At 38.0% G+C, this 19,725-nt stretch overlaps 1 protein-coding gene across 1 annotated transcript in view; it reads left to right on the forward strand.

The window, feature by feature from the left end:
* Positions 1-19,725, forward strand: part of PDE11A (phosphodiesterase 11A) — a 436,579-nt gene that overhangs the window by 211,309 nt on the left and 205,545 nt on the right. The window contains exon 6 of the mRNA XM_004375469.1: positions 5,750-5,882. Within this exon, the coding sequence (XP_004375526.1) occupies positions 5,750-5,882 (133 nt within the window). The remainder of the gene's footprint in view (positions 1-5,749; positions 5,883-19,725) is intronic.

Genomic DNA, 19,725 nt, shown 5'->3' on the forward strand with positions numbered 1-19,725 from the left:
AAAAAAAAAAAAAAACAGAAAATAACAAATGTTGGCAAAGTTGTGGGGAGATCAGAACTTTTATACACTGTTGATGGCAATGTAAAATGGTACAACCACTTGGAAAACTGTATGGCACTTCCTCAAAAAGCTAGAAATAGAAATACCATATGAGCCAGCAATCCCACTCCTAGGTATACACCCTAGAGAAATAACAGCCATGACACAAATAGACATATGCATACCCATGTTCATTGCAGTATTATTCACAATAGCAAAAAGATGGAAACAACCTAAGTGTCCGTTGACAGATAAATGGATTAACAAACTGGTACACACACACAATTGAATACTGCGCAATGATAAAGAATAATGACAAATCCATGGAACATTTCACAACATGGATGAATTTGGAGGACATTACGCTGAGTGACATAAGTCAATCACAAAAAGACAAATATTGTATGAGACCACTACTATAAAGTAACAACAAAAGGTTTACACACAGGAAAAAAAAAGAAAAAAACATTCTTTGATGGTTACCAGGGAAGGGAAGGGGAGGGAGGGAAAATTACCGATTAGCCACGAGGTAATATTGGTGAAGGGAAAGACAATACATAATATAGGGAAAGTCAGCACAACATAACCAAAACAAGAGAGGACACTGAGAGGAACTCAAGAATAAAGGGCAATTACCATAACTACTATAACTTAGACAATCCTGAAGCAATAGTATTAACAAACAATAATTTACAATTGGACAGATCGGTAGATAGATACTCCAAGGAGTTTGGGAGGAAGTAAGAGAACACACCCACTGGCAGGTATAGGTTTGATGGTGGGTACTTCTACGTGCATGCTTAAGTGCAGCTCATATAGTGCACACAAGGGGTATGTATAGTCAGGGAAACCTCTTAAATATAACCAAACACCTCACAGGATGAAATTCCTAGGCTAGAAGACAAAGGACCATAGACTTTGGGGACCATGGTCTTGGGGAACATCTAGCTCAATTGGCACAACATAGTTCATAAAGACAATGTTCTGCATCCTACTTTGGTGAGTAGCGTCTGGGGTCTTAAAAGCTTTCAATCGGCCATCTAAGATACAACGATTGGTCTCTTCCTGTCTGGAACAAAGGAGAGCAATGAAAACCAAAGACCCAAGGGTGGGATTAGTCCAAAGGACCAATGGACCATATGAACAATACCCTACGTGACCGTGAGACCAGAAGTACTAGATGGTGCCTGGCTACCACTACCAGTTGTCCTGACTAGGATCACAACAGAAGGTCCTGGACAGAGCAGGAGAACAAAAAATCAAATTCACAGAAAAAAACAGACTTACTGGTCTGGCAGAGACTGGAGGAACCCTGGAGACTATGGCCCTAAGACACCCTTCTGACCTGGAACTGAAGCCATTCCTGGAGACCACCTCTCAGCCAAAAAATAGACAAGCACATAAGATAAGCAATAACAAACCAAAGACACAAGACACCTCCACCAGCCTGTCTCCAGCATAACTAGATGGTGCCTGGCTACCACCACTGACTGCTCTGACAGGGATCACAATAGAGAGTCCTGGACAGAGCTGGAGAAAAATGTAGAACAAAATTCTAACTCACAAAAAAAGACCAGACTTACTGGGCCCAAACAGACTGGAGAAACCCCAAGAATATGGCCCCTGGACTCCCATTTAACTCAATACTGAAGTCACTCCTGAGGTTCACCCTTCAGCCAAAGATTAGACAGGCCCATAAAACAAAACAAGACTAAATGGGCACACCAGACCAGGGGCAAGGACAAGAAGGCAAGGGGGGATAGAAAAGCTGGTAATGGGGAACCCAAGGTTGAGAGGGGGAGAGTGCTGACATGTCACGTGGGGTTGGCAACCAATGTCACAAAACAATATGTGTATTAATTGTTTAATGAGAAACTAATTTGCTCTGTAAACCTTCACCTAAAGTGCAATAAAAAGAAACTAACTGTACATTTAAGAGTTATGAAACTATAATTTGTAGACAGCTGTGAATCTGAGTATTAAATTAATCAGATAATGAAGTTATGCAACTTACTGTATACCTGTATGAAATATCCTGTATGATGTATACCATACATGTTATACCTCAATGAAAACATTTTACAGATGAAAAAAAAAAAAAAAGATGAACAATAACACCCGAGGGGAAGGTACGGTACTCCTAAGAACAATCAATTATACAAGATCAAAAGGGCATTATTTGCCAAAAAGCAAAGATGTGAAGGTAGGAAGGGATACAAAATCAGGATGAAAGAAAATGGGGAACTGAGTGCAGAAATGGGGAGAGTGCTGACACATTATGGGGAGTTAAATCAAGGTCATGAAACACTTTATGAACAAACTATCGAATGGGAAACTAATTTGCTCTGTAAACTTTCACCTAATGCACAATAAAAACAACAGCAACAGAATAGAGCACAGTTGTACTCTGACACACATGGGGTATCCATGCATCAGAATCAACTTGATGGCAATTGTTTTTTTTTTTTTAGGTCTGTGCTCCACAGTAGAGTATGAGTTTTCTTCACATAGGTCCTGCATATTTCTTGTTAAGTTTATGACTGTGTGTTTTATATTTTCTGCAGCTATCAAGCAAGTGATCTCTTTTCCATTTTATTTCTTCACTGGTGATTGTTTACTGAAGGGTTTAAACAAAGAAGAGGCATGACTAGCAGCTGTACCTAGAGGTGGTGAGAAGGGGGTGGCCTGGCCTCAGGTGCGGAACCTGGTTAGAAACCCCTTGCCACAGGAAATATGTTTTGATGCTCTGCAAGTTTTGTCCCTTCTGTTATCCTAGTTTTTCTCCTCATCGGGCAGCTTTTTTTTCCTCCCTTGTGGCTTCTCTGAAGTACATACACTCTTCAAGAGAGTGTCTGAACACCCGGTGTGCATTGGACCCACCCTCTGGAAATAGGCCTCTGAGATCAAGAGTTAGACTTCCAAGGAGATGTGCATGGGACAAGTGTTGAGGAAATGTCAAAATGACACCAGAAACCTCCCCTCGGAAAAAGCGAGAAAATGATTTATGCTCCCCATCCCTACTTCCTCAGAGCTCTAACACAGAGATGGCTGCACTCCCGGGAAGCTGCTTCCAATTAGTCTGGGACCTTTAGGAGCCATTTCTCTGCCTCTTTCTCAAAAGGGAGGCTGTTTGAAAATACTGTAAAATGGAAAGATGACCCTGGAGGAGGACGCCTGTCAGACACCTCTCCTAGGAGTGTGAACACGACCAAATTCTTTCTCTTCTTCTCCCCTCCTAAAGTGCCTTGGAGAACTAGGCCAGGCAAGAGCAGGATATTAAGAAAAAAATGAAAGTGAAAACCCCCTAAAAGAGCTTCCATACAAAAAGATTTCAGGAGCTGGGATGTACATGGGAGGGTTCTGTGGGAGTGGGATTTAGAGGAAGGTGCTAATGCTACATCCCAACAATAGCAACAGCAACAACATAAATAAAATTACACCTAGCATTTTTTAAAAAAAGAAAATATTACAGCCTTGGAAACTCTATGGAATAGTTCTACTCTGTCCTACAGTGTTGCTGTGAGTCAGAATCGACTCAATGGCAACGGTTTTTTTTTTTTTTTTAATCAAGTACATAATCACGGTTCTTCCTATATTTTGCTTTTATTGCAGCACAACATAAAAATTCATTCCTCACAGGTATAATATAGCAAAAGGAAAATAAAGCATGGGCTTTTTGGTTACTTGCTGGTTTGTTTTAGAGAACAAAGGCTTCATCTTGTCTTTGAAATGCTTTGTCTTTTCGCTACTTTGATTTAGGCACCATCTAAGGAGTGTAAGACTTAGCTTTTTATTAAGACTACCATTTTTCAGGCAGAGATTCATAGAGAATAAGTATATGTAGTATACTTCTTCCTCACTTATCGACTATCTCATTATCCAACATTCTGCATTTAGGATGATAGTGAAAAAATAACTATTATGCGACTATTTTGCACATTAATGACAAAATGTACGTATGGAACTAATGAACGTCTAGGTGTGAGGCAAGAGTAACACTGGCTGTGATGGTTAAGGTTACGTGTCAACTTGGCTGGGTCATGATTCTCAGTTGTTTGGCGGTTATGTAATGGTGCAATTTGGCAGTTAGGTAATGATGTAATTTTAATTTGGCAGTTAGGTAATGATGTAGTCATCCGCCATTTTGTGATCTGATGTGGTCATCCTCCACTTTCGCATAATACCAATTTCACATAACAACCTGGTCTTTGGAACCTAACCATGTTGATAAGTGAGGAGAGGGTATATTAATATTTAATATGCAGTGAGGGATTAATAACATCATAACTACGTGTTGAACTTGTAAGACATAGATCAGCAATCATTATAGATGAGATATACTAATGTTGGTGAACAATGCTGACACTTCCCACTTATTCATGCCTGTGGCAGCCTCTCCATGCCAGTTCTCAGCATTCCTAGTATGGCATAAATTCCACATAGGTCCATTATTGTATAATAATAATGACAGTGTATGTGTATTTAATGTTTTTCTTACATATACGTTTTAGATTAAAAATTCAATAGAGCTATTATCATTGTCATTATTGTTGTTGTGGGTTGCCATCGAGTTGATTCCAACTCATGGTGACCCAATATGTACAAAGTAGAACTGCTTCATAGAGTTTTCAAGGCTGTGACCTTTCAGAAGCAGATCGCCAGGCTTGTCTTCTGAGGCACCTCTGGGCGGTTTTGAACCACCAACCTTCTGGCTGGTAATCAAGTGCTTAACCATTTGCAGTACCTGGGGACATTTATTAACATCATATAGAATCTAGAGTTCCACAGAATGCAGTTTGGAAGACATTGCCCTGATTTATTTTCATTCATCCACGTAAAATTTCACTTATCACCTGCCAAGCCACAGATTTAACACCCTCCATGGAAGTTTTCCTTGATAATGTTAATTTAAGCAGTACTCAATTTTGCATTTCCATAGCTTCTAGCTGTGCTGTGTGTGGGGGAAAAGATGGAAGAGGGAGGGAATGTGGAATCCCCCTAGTTCTTACACCATTTTTGTAAATTTGCTATTTGTAGTGAAAGTGATAAAAGGGAAAGTTCATGAAATCATTTAGCGTAAAATTCCTTGTTCATATGGATATAATTTAAATTATTAATGTTAGGGGTCGGTAGAGTTAAGATAGACTTTTAAATGATATTTTGTAACTAGGCAATGTGCTTTTCGTTAAGAAATGTACTCTGAGACTAAAAGAATAATTACATAACTACTAAGATTATACCTGTCGTCCAGTATCTAAAATTTTGTAAATTCTCAGTTTATTTCCTGATTTCCCCCCATTCTTGGGTTTAATTTTACCTGGTGCCAAATCATCTGGTCCATTCAGTTAGGGCGCTAGTGGCATGGAGACTGGGGAATTTCATTAGACTACTACCTTGGGGCCCTATTGTCAATTTTGGTCATTGTCTGATTGTCTATTTGTTGTCTGCCTGTGGTGGGGCAGTTGCTCTCTGCCAGTTGCTCTCTGGATCATAGAGAATATATAATTTCTACCCATGGATTTGATTATTTTATATTATAACAGATGAGTCTTTTTGAGCCAGCTACTGATAATTACCTCGCTATTGTTCTGTGACTAATGTCACTTATCCCTTCTTAATGAGGATAGATAATCCTGCTATTATTGTAGTTTTGTAAGTTTCTTTCAAGCAAATTTATGTTTATGTCTTTTCTTACTGCTTGCCTTGGTAGTTTCAAAGAAAGCATGGAGAAATCATCATACTCGGACTGGCTAATAAATAACAGTGTGGCTGAGCTGGTTGCTTCTACGGGCCTCCCAGTGAACATCAGTGACGCCTACCAGGATCCTCGCTTTGATGCTGAGGTAAGAGGAGTTCTCTGGTTCCAGACACTATTGATGGGTTGTAGTAATAAACATCAACTTGCTGGTTGAAAGCAAAAAAGGGCATACAGATCGACAGCAACCCCTGAGTTTACTGGCAATTCTTTTGTGATGTGACTTTTAGCATTGCCTACTGTTGACTGAAAGTTAGAAAAACTTCATATCTCTACCCAGATTTGTAGTAAAACCACTATCCTTAGTCTGATGATCTTTTATGATTGGATACATTTTGTATTAAACTTTGAAATATATGATAATCAAAACATATATATAAGTTATTTTCCAAGAGATCCTAGAACAACTACCATATTTTTAAAAATTGTTCCCAAAAAACAGTGAATTGGTTGGTGTTAATGTTTAATGTTTATTATGTAAGAGTGTGCTGATGCACAAAATATATTAAAATAATATAGGTTCTGACTTGCAGAACTTTAAATTCTAGCATCGTACAGAGTGCCATGCAGATAAATTCACATGAACCTATAAAATGTCTCTTCTTTATGCATATACTGTTGCCATTGAGTCGTTTCGGACTCATAGTGACCCTATAGGACACAGTAGAACTGCTCCATAGGGTTTCCAAGGAGCAGCTGGTAGATTCGAACTGCTGACCTTTTGGGTAGCAGCTGAGCTCTTAACCACTGAGCCATAAGGGCTCCACGTTATACATATATACATATATATAATACATAATTATATGTACATAATACATATTATATATACACATATAAATTTCTTTAAAGGAATTAAAATTTCCTTACCAAGCTGAGATCTGAAGAGTAACAGGAGTTTTCTTGGTGAAGAAGGGTGAGGAGATGTGTGTTCTAGGCAGGCCGAGAGAGTATGGGGAGTTGGGGAACTGAGATGGGTAACCAAGATTAGTTTAATGTGGCTGAAGGGCCAAGCTAGAGGAGGCTGAAGAGGGAAGCAGGGGCCAGACAATCGAGAGACTTTGAAAGCCATATTCAGGATTTTGAGTATTTATCCTGGGTGACGGGAAACCTGTAGTTGTGTTTTAAATGGAGGAGAAGCAGGAGTTGTATTTAGAAAGATCACACTGGCTATAGAACGAGGAATAGATTAGTAATATCAGCAATTGAACATTTAACCCATGCAACCGTGAAACTGAGAGCTGGTCTGTGACTGTCAAGGTAGACAAGCATTCAGTCCTATACCTCTCAGACTCCACAGCCCATACTGCCCTGTGCTGTCTCCATGGTCAGGACTGGGACAGCACTGTAGGTGGGGAGGCCAGGAGCTAAGTCTAATTTATAACATCCGTCAGGTCTTCTTTACAGATCTCTGCAAGGAAATTTTTTTCTAGCATTTTCCAGATGAGATGCCATCTACCATTCTAAATGTTTTATGTGCTGTATCTTTTTTTTTTTTTTAAATAATATTTTATTGTGTTTTTGGTAAAGGTTTACGTAGCAGTTTAAGTTCCCATTCAACAATTTCTACACAAGTTGTTCAGTGACATTGGTTACATTCTTCCCAATGTGTGAACATTCTCTTCATTTCCATTGCTCTGTTTGCATTAATGTAGTTTCTGCAAGAAAATTTTAAATTGCCAAAACTGATCACCTCAGTCTACCTGCCTGGAACACTCTTCCCCCTAGGCTACATTCTCTGTGTGTTTCCTACTGTTTTTTCTGGCCTGAGGTTAAATGCTTCTTCCTTGGAAATCCTTTCATGATCTCCCAGTCTGGGTTGGGTGCACCTCCAGTGTGCTCTCTGAGCTTTCTTAACACTGACCACCCTCTAGCTCTCCTCAGTTCTGATACATTAAATCTGAACTTTGAGTTATCTTCCTTGTGAAAGTACAGTCCAATGCTTCTGTAGTTCTCCTCCTATGTGGAAAAACACCAGCATCTCGGTTCTGTGATTGGCACAGTGAAAATGATTTACCGATGTCAATATTTGTATACTATAGTGATTGTTTAGGGCTGATATTATAGTCTTGCCTTTTGCTATCTTTCTCTTCTCCTTGATTTTAGAGAGAGAATGCTGAAGAAAGAATATCTATACTCATTATTTTATGGAGAAATACTCTCAGTATTGTATTATTAACATCAGTAATAACTGAACAAATAGAAATGCTTGTTATAGAAAAATAGAAAATCATTGCTTGCCAATTCATTGTTACAAAGTCAACATATCTGATTAGATGTCAAGGGACAATGGTCATTTCCTAACCCAAATTAAAGTGCTAAATTTGGTAAGAGTTGCTATTATTCTACTCCGAGCTTTGGACCATAAAAAGAGTCAAATTCTGGAGAAGTAAAAAGAGTCGACAAATTACATCATTGCTTTTTTTATCGGTTCATAAAACATATGTAAAGGATAACAAAACATGATGCAGTGCACCTGTACGATGTATGTACTCACGACCCAGTTTAAGAAAAAGAACATGATCGTGACTTTTGAACCCTTGTATTGACTTTCCCTAATCCCATCTCCTTTCTTTCCCCAGAGTGGTAACCACCATCCTGAATTTTGAACTTACGATTCCTTTACTTTCTTATATAGTTACATCACACAGGTTTGAATCCCTACATAATATATCATTACATTTTGCATATTCTGAACTTTATATAAATCGAATTACACTCTAGGTATTTTTCTGTGGCTTATTTTTTTCACCCAACATAATGCTCCTGAACTGTGTGGCAGAGAATGAGCAAAGCTGGGAGGCAGCTAGATATGATGTGATGAACCAGGATTATAGGATTATAAATCTGAGTTCAAACCCTGGCCTCATTACTTACAAGGTATGAGGCCCTGGGCAAACCAACTTCTCTGAGCCTTACTTTGCTCATCTGAAATGTGGGAAGAGTATCTTCCTTGACTTGTAGGTTTTTTCATTATTAAATGAGATAGTGTTTGTAAAGCATTTGGCCCAGAACCTAAGACTTAGTAGATGTTCAATAAATGATAACTTTAATATTCGTTTACATTGTAGTTAAATGAAATTGTTCCGTAGCAACTAATGAACAACTTGCTAGGGGATCATCTTGTAGATTCTTCAGATCTCTAACTGGTGGTGCCAACCCCAATATATGCACTTGTGCATTTTGTGGTTTCTTCTGCAATTTGTGCAAACATGGGAAGCTTGCCAATTTGGGGACTCATTATATCAGTGGATAGTTTCTGTTATTAAGAGATAATTTACTATATCAAACTTTGCTTTAGCTTTACAGTTAAAGTGTTAAATTACATTTCTGATTTCTATGTCTTTCCCACCATGTAATAACTTGTGGAAAGCCCTCAGAAATTTGCCCAAAGATGTGCAGCAGGAGAACAGTCTTTATTTGAAATCTCAGTTTTGGAACTGTGGGTCTTTCTTTTGATATAAGCTACAAAAGAATATCTTTAATATGATATAAATCCCATCCCAGGTGCTGTCAGGCCCTTGCTGAGAGGGTTATGGGGCAAGTAATCATAGTTGTCCACCTGCTGGGTGTACGCTTTGTGATTGTGTTAAATATTTAATAGAGTTCCCTCCTTGTGGTGAACAGAGCAGATTTAGTGGGTGAGCTACAGTGATTACTTACCTTCTGTTTGCCTGTTAGAGCTGATTCTTAGAGTGGCACCTGCTGAGCTTGATAGCGTGTGTGGTTTTAAGACCAAACTCTTCAGTTTATGGGTGGAAAATTATGACAGAATAGCTATATCAGATAGTCACAGAGCCGAAACTAAGTTTCTGAGCTTTAAATTCTGCAGCCCTATGAAGATCACTATATGTTTGTTCTGTTACAAGACTCTATAATCCTTGAAAAGCATGGAAGACAGACCTAGTAAATATAACTGATTTTATATATATATATATATATATATATATATGTATGTATGTATTTATAGCGGCTCAAGAAACACTTGTATTCATGGGTTTTTACTTTTATCAGTTGTTTGCTCCTTGGGAAGGGAATGCCCATGCTTAGCTCTGAAGACATTGAAAGGAATACCATGTGTATTGGCTTTCTATTGCCGCATAACAAACTTAGCGGCTTAAAACCAAGGGCTTAGAACTGGTTTGTTCTGGTTCGCACCCCTGCTGATAATTTGCGTTTCTAACAATTTCGCTGCTGAGAATTTGCATTGCTAACTGGAAGTTATACATAAGAATTGCCTGGGGATCTTTTTAAAATGTACATTTCTGATTCAGTATATCTATGGTGGAAATGCAAATTCTCAGCAGAGAACTTGTTAGAAATATAAATTTTCAGCAGGGGTGTGAACCAGAACAAACCAGTCCGAAGCCCTGCTTAAAACAACACCAATTTATTCTCTCACGTTTCTGTAGGACAGATGTCTGGGCATAGCATAAATGGGTTCTCTGCTCAGGGACTCACAAGGCTGAAATCAGGGTGTTGGCTGGGGTGTGTTCTCAGCTGGAACTTGGCATCCTTTTCAAAGCCTGTTCAAGTTGTTGGCAAAATTGAATCCCCTGCAGTTGTAGGACTGAGGTCCCCATTTTCTTACTGGCTCTTGGCCAAGTCTTGTGCTCAGCTCCTAGAGACCGCTCTCAGGTTCCAGGCATGTGGCCATCTTGCAACGTGGCAGTTTACTTCTTCAAAGCCATGAGGAAAATCTCACTCCAGTTGGCTACCACAGAGCCTGATACTATGTAATGTAATCCCAGGAGTGACTATCCCATCATATTCACAGGTCCCATCCATGCTTAAGGGGAGGGGATTATACAAGCTTCTACATGGAGGAAAGGGGGAATCTTGGGGGCTATCTTAGAATTCTCCCTAGTATATCTTAATAAAGACTAAAATTGAGTTGGCACAAAATGTCTTGACCCCATGAGGCGATCTATATATTCTGATAAGGAAAAATGTCCACAAGAAAAAAAGCAAGCACCAGAGAAGTACGTTTAGAATAATATATATGGGAACATATATATATGTGTGCATATATATCTATATAGGAATATATATGGGAATATATATGTGTGCATATAATATATAAATAAAAATAATATATATATATATATATGCACACATATATTATTTTTCTAATAGACATCTTAGACTTAACATGTCCAAAACAGAGCTCACAATCTTTCCCTCATGTTTGCTCCTCTGTTTCCCTATCTCTGTTAAGGCAACTCCTTCCTTCCTGACATTTACACCAAAAATCTTATAGGTTTGACTCTCTCTCATGTTGCACGTCTAACTCATCAGGAAATCCAGTTGTCTCTATCTGCAACATTTATCCAGAATCTGACCACTTCTCACCAACTGTTAACACCCAGTTCCAAGCCATCATCATCACTGGACTACTTTATGGCCATGGCCTCTTAATCTCTCCCTCTGCTTCTACCGTTCCCGTCTACACTCTATTCTCAACACAATAGCCAGACAGAACCTTCAAAATTTAAGTCGTATCATATCACAACTCTGCCCACAAACTCTTCAATGTCTCTGTATTTCAATAGAATAAAAGCCAAACTCACAGTTTTTTCAAAGGCCAACAATACCCTACAGAATCTGGTGCCTTATTAGTATCTTCCTCGCCTCATTCATACTGCTCTAGCCACACTGGTCTCCTTATTGTTGCTAGAACATTCCACTCACACACACTCAGGGCCTTCACACTGGCTGTTCCCTCAGGTAAAACACTCTTCCCCCAATATCTGCATGGCTCACATCATCACCTCCTTAAAACCTTTATTCAAATGTGACCTGTCAGTGAGGCCTGGAACCGTGGACATTCCTAATCCTGCTTATGCTGCCCTTTTTCCCCATGTTTCTTAACACCCTGTAAAATGTTACATACTTTATTTATGTATTTTGTGTATTGTTTACCATCTGTCTCCTCTCACCAGAACATAAGCGCTATGAAGATGAGGATTTTGTTGATTTTGTCCACTGATGTATCCCCAGCAACTAAAACAATGCACAATACGCATTATTGTTGAATATGTTGTCTATCTATTATTTATGATTATGTATTGTCAAATATGTTGAATTGCGTTATTTATTAATATATTATATATTATTGAATATATTAACGTATGAATATATTATGTATTTGTAGGAAAAGATCAGGAAGGACCAACATCAAACTGGTAATAGTTGCAAACTCTAGAGAGCGAAAGATTAGGGCTTTTGATTTTTTTCCTTTAAAATTTTTACAAGTGTTTACATTATTTTTGTAATCAAGAAAAATTATGAAGATATTTTAAAAAATTTAGACCCTTTATATATTATATGAAATTATATTTCACCAGCTTATTGTGAGCCCTCTGAAAACTATAGTTACTCAATCCAGGATTAAATAACTAAGATCTAATCAAATTAACTTGCCTTGCTTGTATCTTTGGGGAATTTTGATGGATCATTTTCTATTGCCTTTGTCTGTATGGGATGTTGCTTAGATTTTAACTAAGAGCTTTGTCTGAGCCTGTCTCAACAGCATGTACATAAACTGCATTTGCAGATGACCTGTTGTGATATCAGGTAGCTTCTTGGAGTACATACTCTGTTTACAAATACCTTCACCATATAACAGTTATTCTGGCTTTGCTTTTAGTTGGCATCGTTCTTATGAATTCAACTCCCGATAATTAATTGAAGTCTAATACATCATCTGTGAAGCTTTCTGCCCTTCTTTTCATTGTAGATTCCAAAGAACACATTAAAACACACTAATGCAAAACGAACCATTATTTAGTCAATGTAAGGTATTATATTCTATTGCTTAATTTACTGTCTCCTTCCATTTGTATAGTTGTGGAGAGAATTTTCAGAGCCAGCATCTGCAGTTTGTTTTCTGCCTGCAGTGGGAATGAACAATTAGACCCAACGCTTAAATAGGGAAGGTTCAACAAGGGGAATGGCTAAAAATAAAAGTAGGGTAGGCCTTATGCAAGCATGGATTAGATGCATCCACTTATTACAAATGCAAGAGTGGTGGGCAACCCATCAGCACCCAGATCTCCTCTGGCTGATGCTCAGAATTACCAGTTAGAGCGAAGGTGTCATGACCCAATCAGTCCCATATAGTTCTTTCATGTGAAGTTCTTTATCTGATTTTTTAAATTATTATTAAAGCTTGCTATAGACTACTCAATAGTACTTACCCTTGTCATGTATCACTTAAGGATAATGGGGCTCCAGGGTCTGAAATCTGGACTTAGAGCATTAAAGCCCATTTCACCTGTCAGCTCTTCATACTGGAGCATCCTGTAATCTGGAGTGCTAAGTGCTAACCTGGAAGGACAGTTCATTCCCTATTCTTTGTAGCACCTTCTAGTCTATCAGTTAGGCTTTTATTACAAAGGAAAATGTGCAAAATTGAAACCATTAAGAGATAAAGCTCTGTGGATCTGCTGAAATGCATTTGCTACTGGTAATATTCTCTTAGTCACTGATGCTCAGTGCAAACTAGTTTGAGATCCTTTCCCAAGAGCAGGGTTTGGTAGGGAAGATTGGGCAGTGAATTCCAGATGGCCAGGAGAGGCAGGGAAGGTTAGGAGAAGGGGTATAGCTAAGACCCGATATAGAATGGGGATAGCTGTGGGTGGTGAAAATATATATGAGTCCCATGGTTTTGAGAGTTGAACAGACTTTGTTGCATAGGCAGTGGAGACAGTGCCTCAGCTCTAAGCACAAATATGTTTTTGTTTTTGTTTTTTTAGGAGTGCTTTTGTAAGAGATTTCGGTAATCGTTTGTAGGCAGTGTTCTAGAAGTTGTTAGGATTGAGTCTATGTTCAGGTAAGGGAGACAAAAAGAAACTGCCTCTGTATTGTTATTTCAGGGAAATCAAGGGGTTGACTACACAACATCTCCTCCATCAGCTTGTCCTAGTGCCAGAAATTCTCACCAGCTAATTGGCCTTTTGGGGTCAAAGCATTGCTTTAGGTTATTGTCAAAGTTGTACATCTCTTTCTCTGGAAAGGGAACACGTTATACGTTAATGGATAGTGTTACATTATTATTGATTCCCTTAACATTTCCTTTGACCATATTTGAGAGTATGGAACATATGGCAAGTATTTTTTTGATGGCTTCAAGAGTTAAACTATCTCTAATTAGATCCATTAGCCAGAAAGATCCAGTGAGGACAAGGTCTAGGTAAAATTTTTAAGTAGATACACTGTCTTAGTTTCTTAGTGCTGCTATAACAGAAATACCACAAGTAGGTGGCTTAATGAACATAAATTTATTTTCTCACAGTTTAGGAGGTTTGAAGTTTGAATTCAGGGCGCTGGCTCTGGGAGAAGGCTCTCTCTGTCTGCTCGTCTCTTTCAGCTTGTCTTTCTCGGTTCCTTGGTGATCTCCACATGGCATCAGTCTTTCTCCATTTGCACTTCCTTCTCTGTGTCTAATTCTACTCCTTTTATATCTCAGAGGTGATTGGTTTAAAACACACTCTACACTGATATGGCCTTATTAACATAACAAAGAAAACCTTATTCCCAAATGGAATTATATCCACAAGCATGGGATTAGGATTTACAAAACATATTTTTAGGGGACACAATTCAATCCATAACACAAATCTTTAATTGGAAAGAATTAGGAACTCCCAGATAATATATTTATTTTTAACTATAGCTTCCTAGAAAGGGTGCTTCCTCTTACATGGTCTAACTTTTGAGACCCTAATGCTGTGAATTTTAAATGAAGAAAAATTTTAATAATAAAAAAATAAAAAGCATAAAGAAAATAGATAAGAATCAGCCATGATCTCATAATCTGGAGGTAACCAGTGTTACCTGTGCAGGAGACAAATATCGATGATGATACTGAGGCTTAGAGAGTTTTGGTGTCTTGGCTGGGATGGTGCAGCCTAGGGGCAGCTTTGAACTCCGCTGCATGATACTAATCTGAAGACTTCATGTGCTTCTGAATGAGGTTCCCTCATCTCCCTTCTTCTCCTTCAGCCTCTGTAAAGGATGGAATGTGCTCCTGGGTCTTACCTTTTCATATGAAATGTAAGCTTATTCGTTACATTCATTCATTTCATGTAAAATAATATGGATTAATATAAATTTTCTGAGGGAGGGGCAACTCTTGAAACAAATAGGCAATTGGAGAACTGACTTAATGATCTTAAAACTGGAAAATTCTCTCTGCTCACACTTGGCTATCCTTCCTTCTCCCCAGCTCCCTCTTGGGCTCATCAAGCTTGCTGATCACTACCACCTGCTCTTTCCTCTTCTCCTAGCCGGATGGTGCTAGCTTCACCTCCTTTCTGCAGCCACAGTGGGAACAATTTCAAGACACTCTCAACAGAATTCTCTCCACTTGTGTTCATCCCACACAAGTCTCTAGCTCTTGATCAATGCAGCTTTGTTGTCTCATGTAACCTTCCACTTCTCCAGGACTAACCACTTCAATTCTTTCTTAGTCTTTTTTGTCTTGTTTTGGACAAGTTCTTCCTTGGTGATTTTACTCATTCAGTTAACACCAAAGTGCTGATGACTGCAGGATTAGTATTTCCAGCCTTTCCTCATCTATTGCCATTATCAATTGTAATGTGTCCACTTGAACTCAGTATTGGTTTCCCTCAAACTTCCTGTGTTCCCCACGTCAAGGAACTTCATCACCCCTACTCAAACCATTGAAGCCTCAGTGCTGTCTTCTGTAGGGATAGTAGAACTCATACCTCCCCCTACGTTCCCAGGATAAAAAATTCTTTTGGGGAATGGCAATAATTTAAGAATGATTGGTAACAAAACTCTCATTAGGTGAACAGCCTCAGACTTGTTTCTCTCACCACCCATCTGGAGCTGTCTTTCTCCTCATCTCTCTCACTGCATGTTCCCTTTCCTCTTGCCCACTGTGACCTCTTCTCTAGCTACTTCAGGTTCCCTAGGAGAAGTTAAACAGGGGCTATGGTTATCTCAGAGCTGGGAGAGACCGTTGTGCCTACTGTTCAGTGCTGGTTCAGGATCACAGACAATAGTATATGACCCTCTCTCAGCAAAACAAAACAGACCCAACCATTTTAGTTGCTGTGGCCAGCTCAAGCCTGTAGATTATACCTCTAAAACCTCTCTAAAATTGGATTCCTCCTCTTCATGCTCATTGACTACTGTAATTCAGACTTTGTCCTGAGGGAGAGGCAGAAAATCACTTTGTTCACTATAATACACCATAATAACTATAATACACCATAATAACAAACTAAAAAAGAAAAATCACATAATTAAAAGACATAAGAATTGAAAAATAAAATGACATGATGATGTGCCTAGAAAATAAAAAATACTCTATAGATAAGGTATTAAAATTGATAATTGAATTTAGCAAGATTGATAGATAGAAGTTCAATAGACAAAAAATACTTAAAGCTCTGTATGCCAATTAAAAACATTAGAAAATAATATAATTTACAACATGAATTTTTAGAATACCTAAGCACAAAAGTAACAAATTATGTATAGAGGCTTCTACCTAAAAACCTATAAAACTTTGCTGGGAGAAATTTTTAAAAGACCTAAATAAATTAAGAATATTTATAAATTGAGAGTCACTGGGTAGCACAAACAGTTAAGTGCTTGACTGTTAACCAAAAGGTTGGTGGTTCAAACCTACTTAGAGGCTCCTAGGAAGAAAGGCCTAGCGATTTGCTTCTGAAAGGTCGCAACCATGGAAAGTGTATAGAGCACAGTTCTACTCTACAACACTTGGGGTCACCATGAATCAGAATCGACTGGACAGCAACTAGTTGCGGTGATGATGGACTGAATGACTTACTTTTGTAAAGTTGTCAATACCCTCCCCCCACAAATTGATCTATAGATTCAGTGCAATCCCAATCAAAATCTCAGCAGTGTGTGAATATGTGTGTGTGCGCATATGTGGGTGAATTACAAGTTGAGTCTAAAATTGATATGGAAATGCCAAGGGCCAAAAATGGCCAAGACAATCTTGAAGAAGGAGGACAAAGTTGGAGAATTTACACTGCTAGACTCTAAGACTTATTAAAGAATATCGTATTTAAGGCAGTGTAGTATTGGCATAAGAATAAACACATAGTTCAATGGAATAGAATAGAGAGTCGAGAAAAAGATTCACACATACGTCGACACCAAGAGCTCAGCTACTAACCGAAAGATTGGCAGTTCGAAACCACCAGCAGCTCCGTGAGAGAAAAGACCTGGTGATGAGCTCTCATAAAGATTACAACGTAGTAAACCCTATAAGGCAGTTCTGCTCTGTCACATGGAGTCTCTATGAGTCAGAATTGACTTGACGGCTCCTTACAACAACAACAGATTAATGCCAAATGTAGTACTCCAGAGTGGTGGAAAAAGTTTATTTTTTTTTTCTCCAAAACGGTACTGGGTCAATTGGGTAGCATTAAAAAACAAAACAAAACAAAAAAAACTTGACTCTTAGCTCATAGTACACATGAAAATCGATGGATTGTTAATCTAAATGTGAAAGTTAAAATAATAAAGCTTCTAGGAAGAACATAGGAGAATATCTTCATGAGCTAGGAATAGGAAAAAATTTCTTGAACAAGACCAAAACAGTTTATTGTTAGCTGCCATTGAGTCATAGTGACCCCATATACTACAGAATGAAACAACGACCATCCCTGCTCCATCTTCTCAATTGTGGGTATGCTCAAGCCTGTTGTTTTGAGTGCTGTCCAACCTAGGGGGCTGATCTTCCAGTACTATTTATTATATCAGACGATATTCTGTTGTATCCATAGGGTTTTCATTGGCTATTTTTCAAAAGTAGATCTCCAGGCCTTTCTTTTTAGTCTGTCTTAGTCTGGAAGCTCCGCTGAAACCTGTTCACCGTGGGTGACCCTGCTGGTATTTGAAATATCAGTGGCATAACTTCCAGTATCTAGCAACAACCAAGCCACCACAGTATGACAAAAGATTGATATATTGAACTATATCAAAATGAGAAATGTCTGACTCAAAAGACACCACCACTAAGAGAGCGAAAAAAACAAGCCCCAGAGTGGGAAAAACATCTGTAATGTATATATATTTGGTAAAGGGCTCTTATCCCGAATATAGAAGAAACATTTAAAAATCAATTTTAAAAAGCCAAACAACCCAGTGGGAAAATTGGGAAAAGTTCTAAACTGACACTTCATGAAAGAGAATATTCAAATAGAAAAAATATATATGAAAAGTTGCTCAATCTTATTAATTATCAGTAGGGAGACTATATAATTTGTTGTTTAAATTGGGATTTTTTGAGAGTGACAAGGCATGCTATTAATAATTATGCCAGAAAAACAGACTTAAACCAGGCTGTCCCTTTCATCATCAGAGAAATTCATGTTACATTCACAATGAAATACCACCACATGTGTACCAGAATTGCTAAAGTTGAAAAAAAACTAAGCATATCAAATATTGGTGATGAAATGAAGCAACTGAATCTCTCATACGCCCCTGTTGGAGGACAAATTGGTACAACCACTTATGAAAACATTTTAGCTGTATCGGCTGAACATGTGCATATCCCAGCAATTCTATTCCTAGGTATATATGCAACAAAAATACATACCTAAGAGTGCCAAATACATGCAAGAATATTGATAACTGTGTTATTTATGATAGCTCCGAACTGGAAACAACTCCAACGTTCATTAAGAGTAAATGAATAAACAGTATTGTGTCCACACAGTGGAATAGAATGCTGCCATGAAAATGAAAAAAAAAATTAATAAATCTCAAAAACATAGTATTATGCAAAAAGAAACCAGATACAGAAAAATACACATTGTATGATTCCATTTATATAAAATTAAAAGCAAGCAAACTAGTGTATGGTGTTGGAAGTCAGTATAGTGGTTGTCTTTTGGGAGGAGGGGAGGAGCATGGAAGTGGCTTCTGGGTTAATGATTATGTTCTATTTCTTGATATGAGTGATGACTACATAGCTTTGTTCATTTTGTGAAAATTCATTGAGCTGTATGCTTATGATTTTTGCACTTTTCTACATGCATGTGACTCTGCAAAAAATAGTCAAAAACAGACACTAACATACTGGTGTCAAGAGTAGAAGACATCTGGAAAATTAGTTTGTCAAAAAGGAAAACCAATAAAGGAAAGATATCCCAATACAAAATCTAGGTTTGTAAATTAACTTCCAATTTCAAAATTTTTAAAAATGTAGCTCTTAACTGCTACAATGAACATTTTTAAAATATCTGTTTATCTTCATAATCATGTCGAAAACATTGATACCCTATTTTTTCTCCTATAGTGTGGGGATGACAGGTTGACCTTTCTCACCAGAAATCAAGATCATATTAACCCACTGAGACCCCTCCTGTCTTAGCAGATCCTATCTAACAGTTCAAATATAGACCATTGTGTTTATAATATTAAGTAGAGCTTCTTATAGAATCATTATTTGATGCTGATAATTATACTTTCTTTTTTTTTAATTGTGCTTTAGGTGAAAGTTTACACAGTAAATTAGTATCTCATTAAATAATTAATACACATATTGTTTTGTGACATTGATTGCCAACCCTGTGATCTGTCAACACTCTCCTCTTCTGGACCTTGGGTTCCCCATTTCCATTTGTCCAGCTTTCATGTCCCCTCCTGCCTTCTTGTCCTGGCTCCTGGGTTTGTGTGCCCATTTAATCTCATATACATGGTTGAGCTACATGTATTATTGTTTGTTTTATGGGCCTGTCTAATCTTTGGCTGAAGGGTGAACCTCAGGAGTGACTTCAGTACTGAGTTAAAAGGCTGTCTGGGGTATAGTTTCATATTTTAAATCTGTCATCTCCTAACAATCTGTTAGGTTACAGAAAGATCTTAGAAAGTCTATTTACATTTATCTCATCATTTGCAATTTCTATTTTTTGTATGTG

This window comes from Trichechus manatus, unplaced genomic scaffold (assembly GCF_000243295.1).
Source record: "Trichechus manatus latirostris isolate Lorelei unplaced genomic scaffold, TriManLat1.0 scaffold00037, whole genome shotgun sequence".
Classification (NCBI taxonomy): Eukaryota; Metazoa; Chordata; class Mammalia; order Sirenia; family Trichechidae; genus Trichechus; species Trichechus manatus.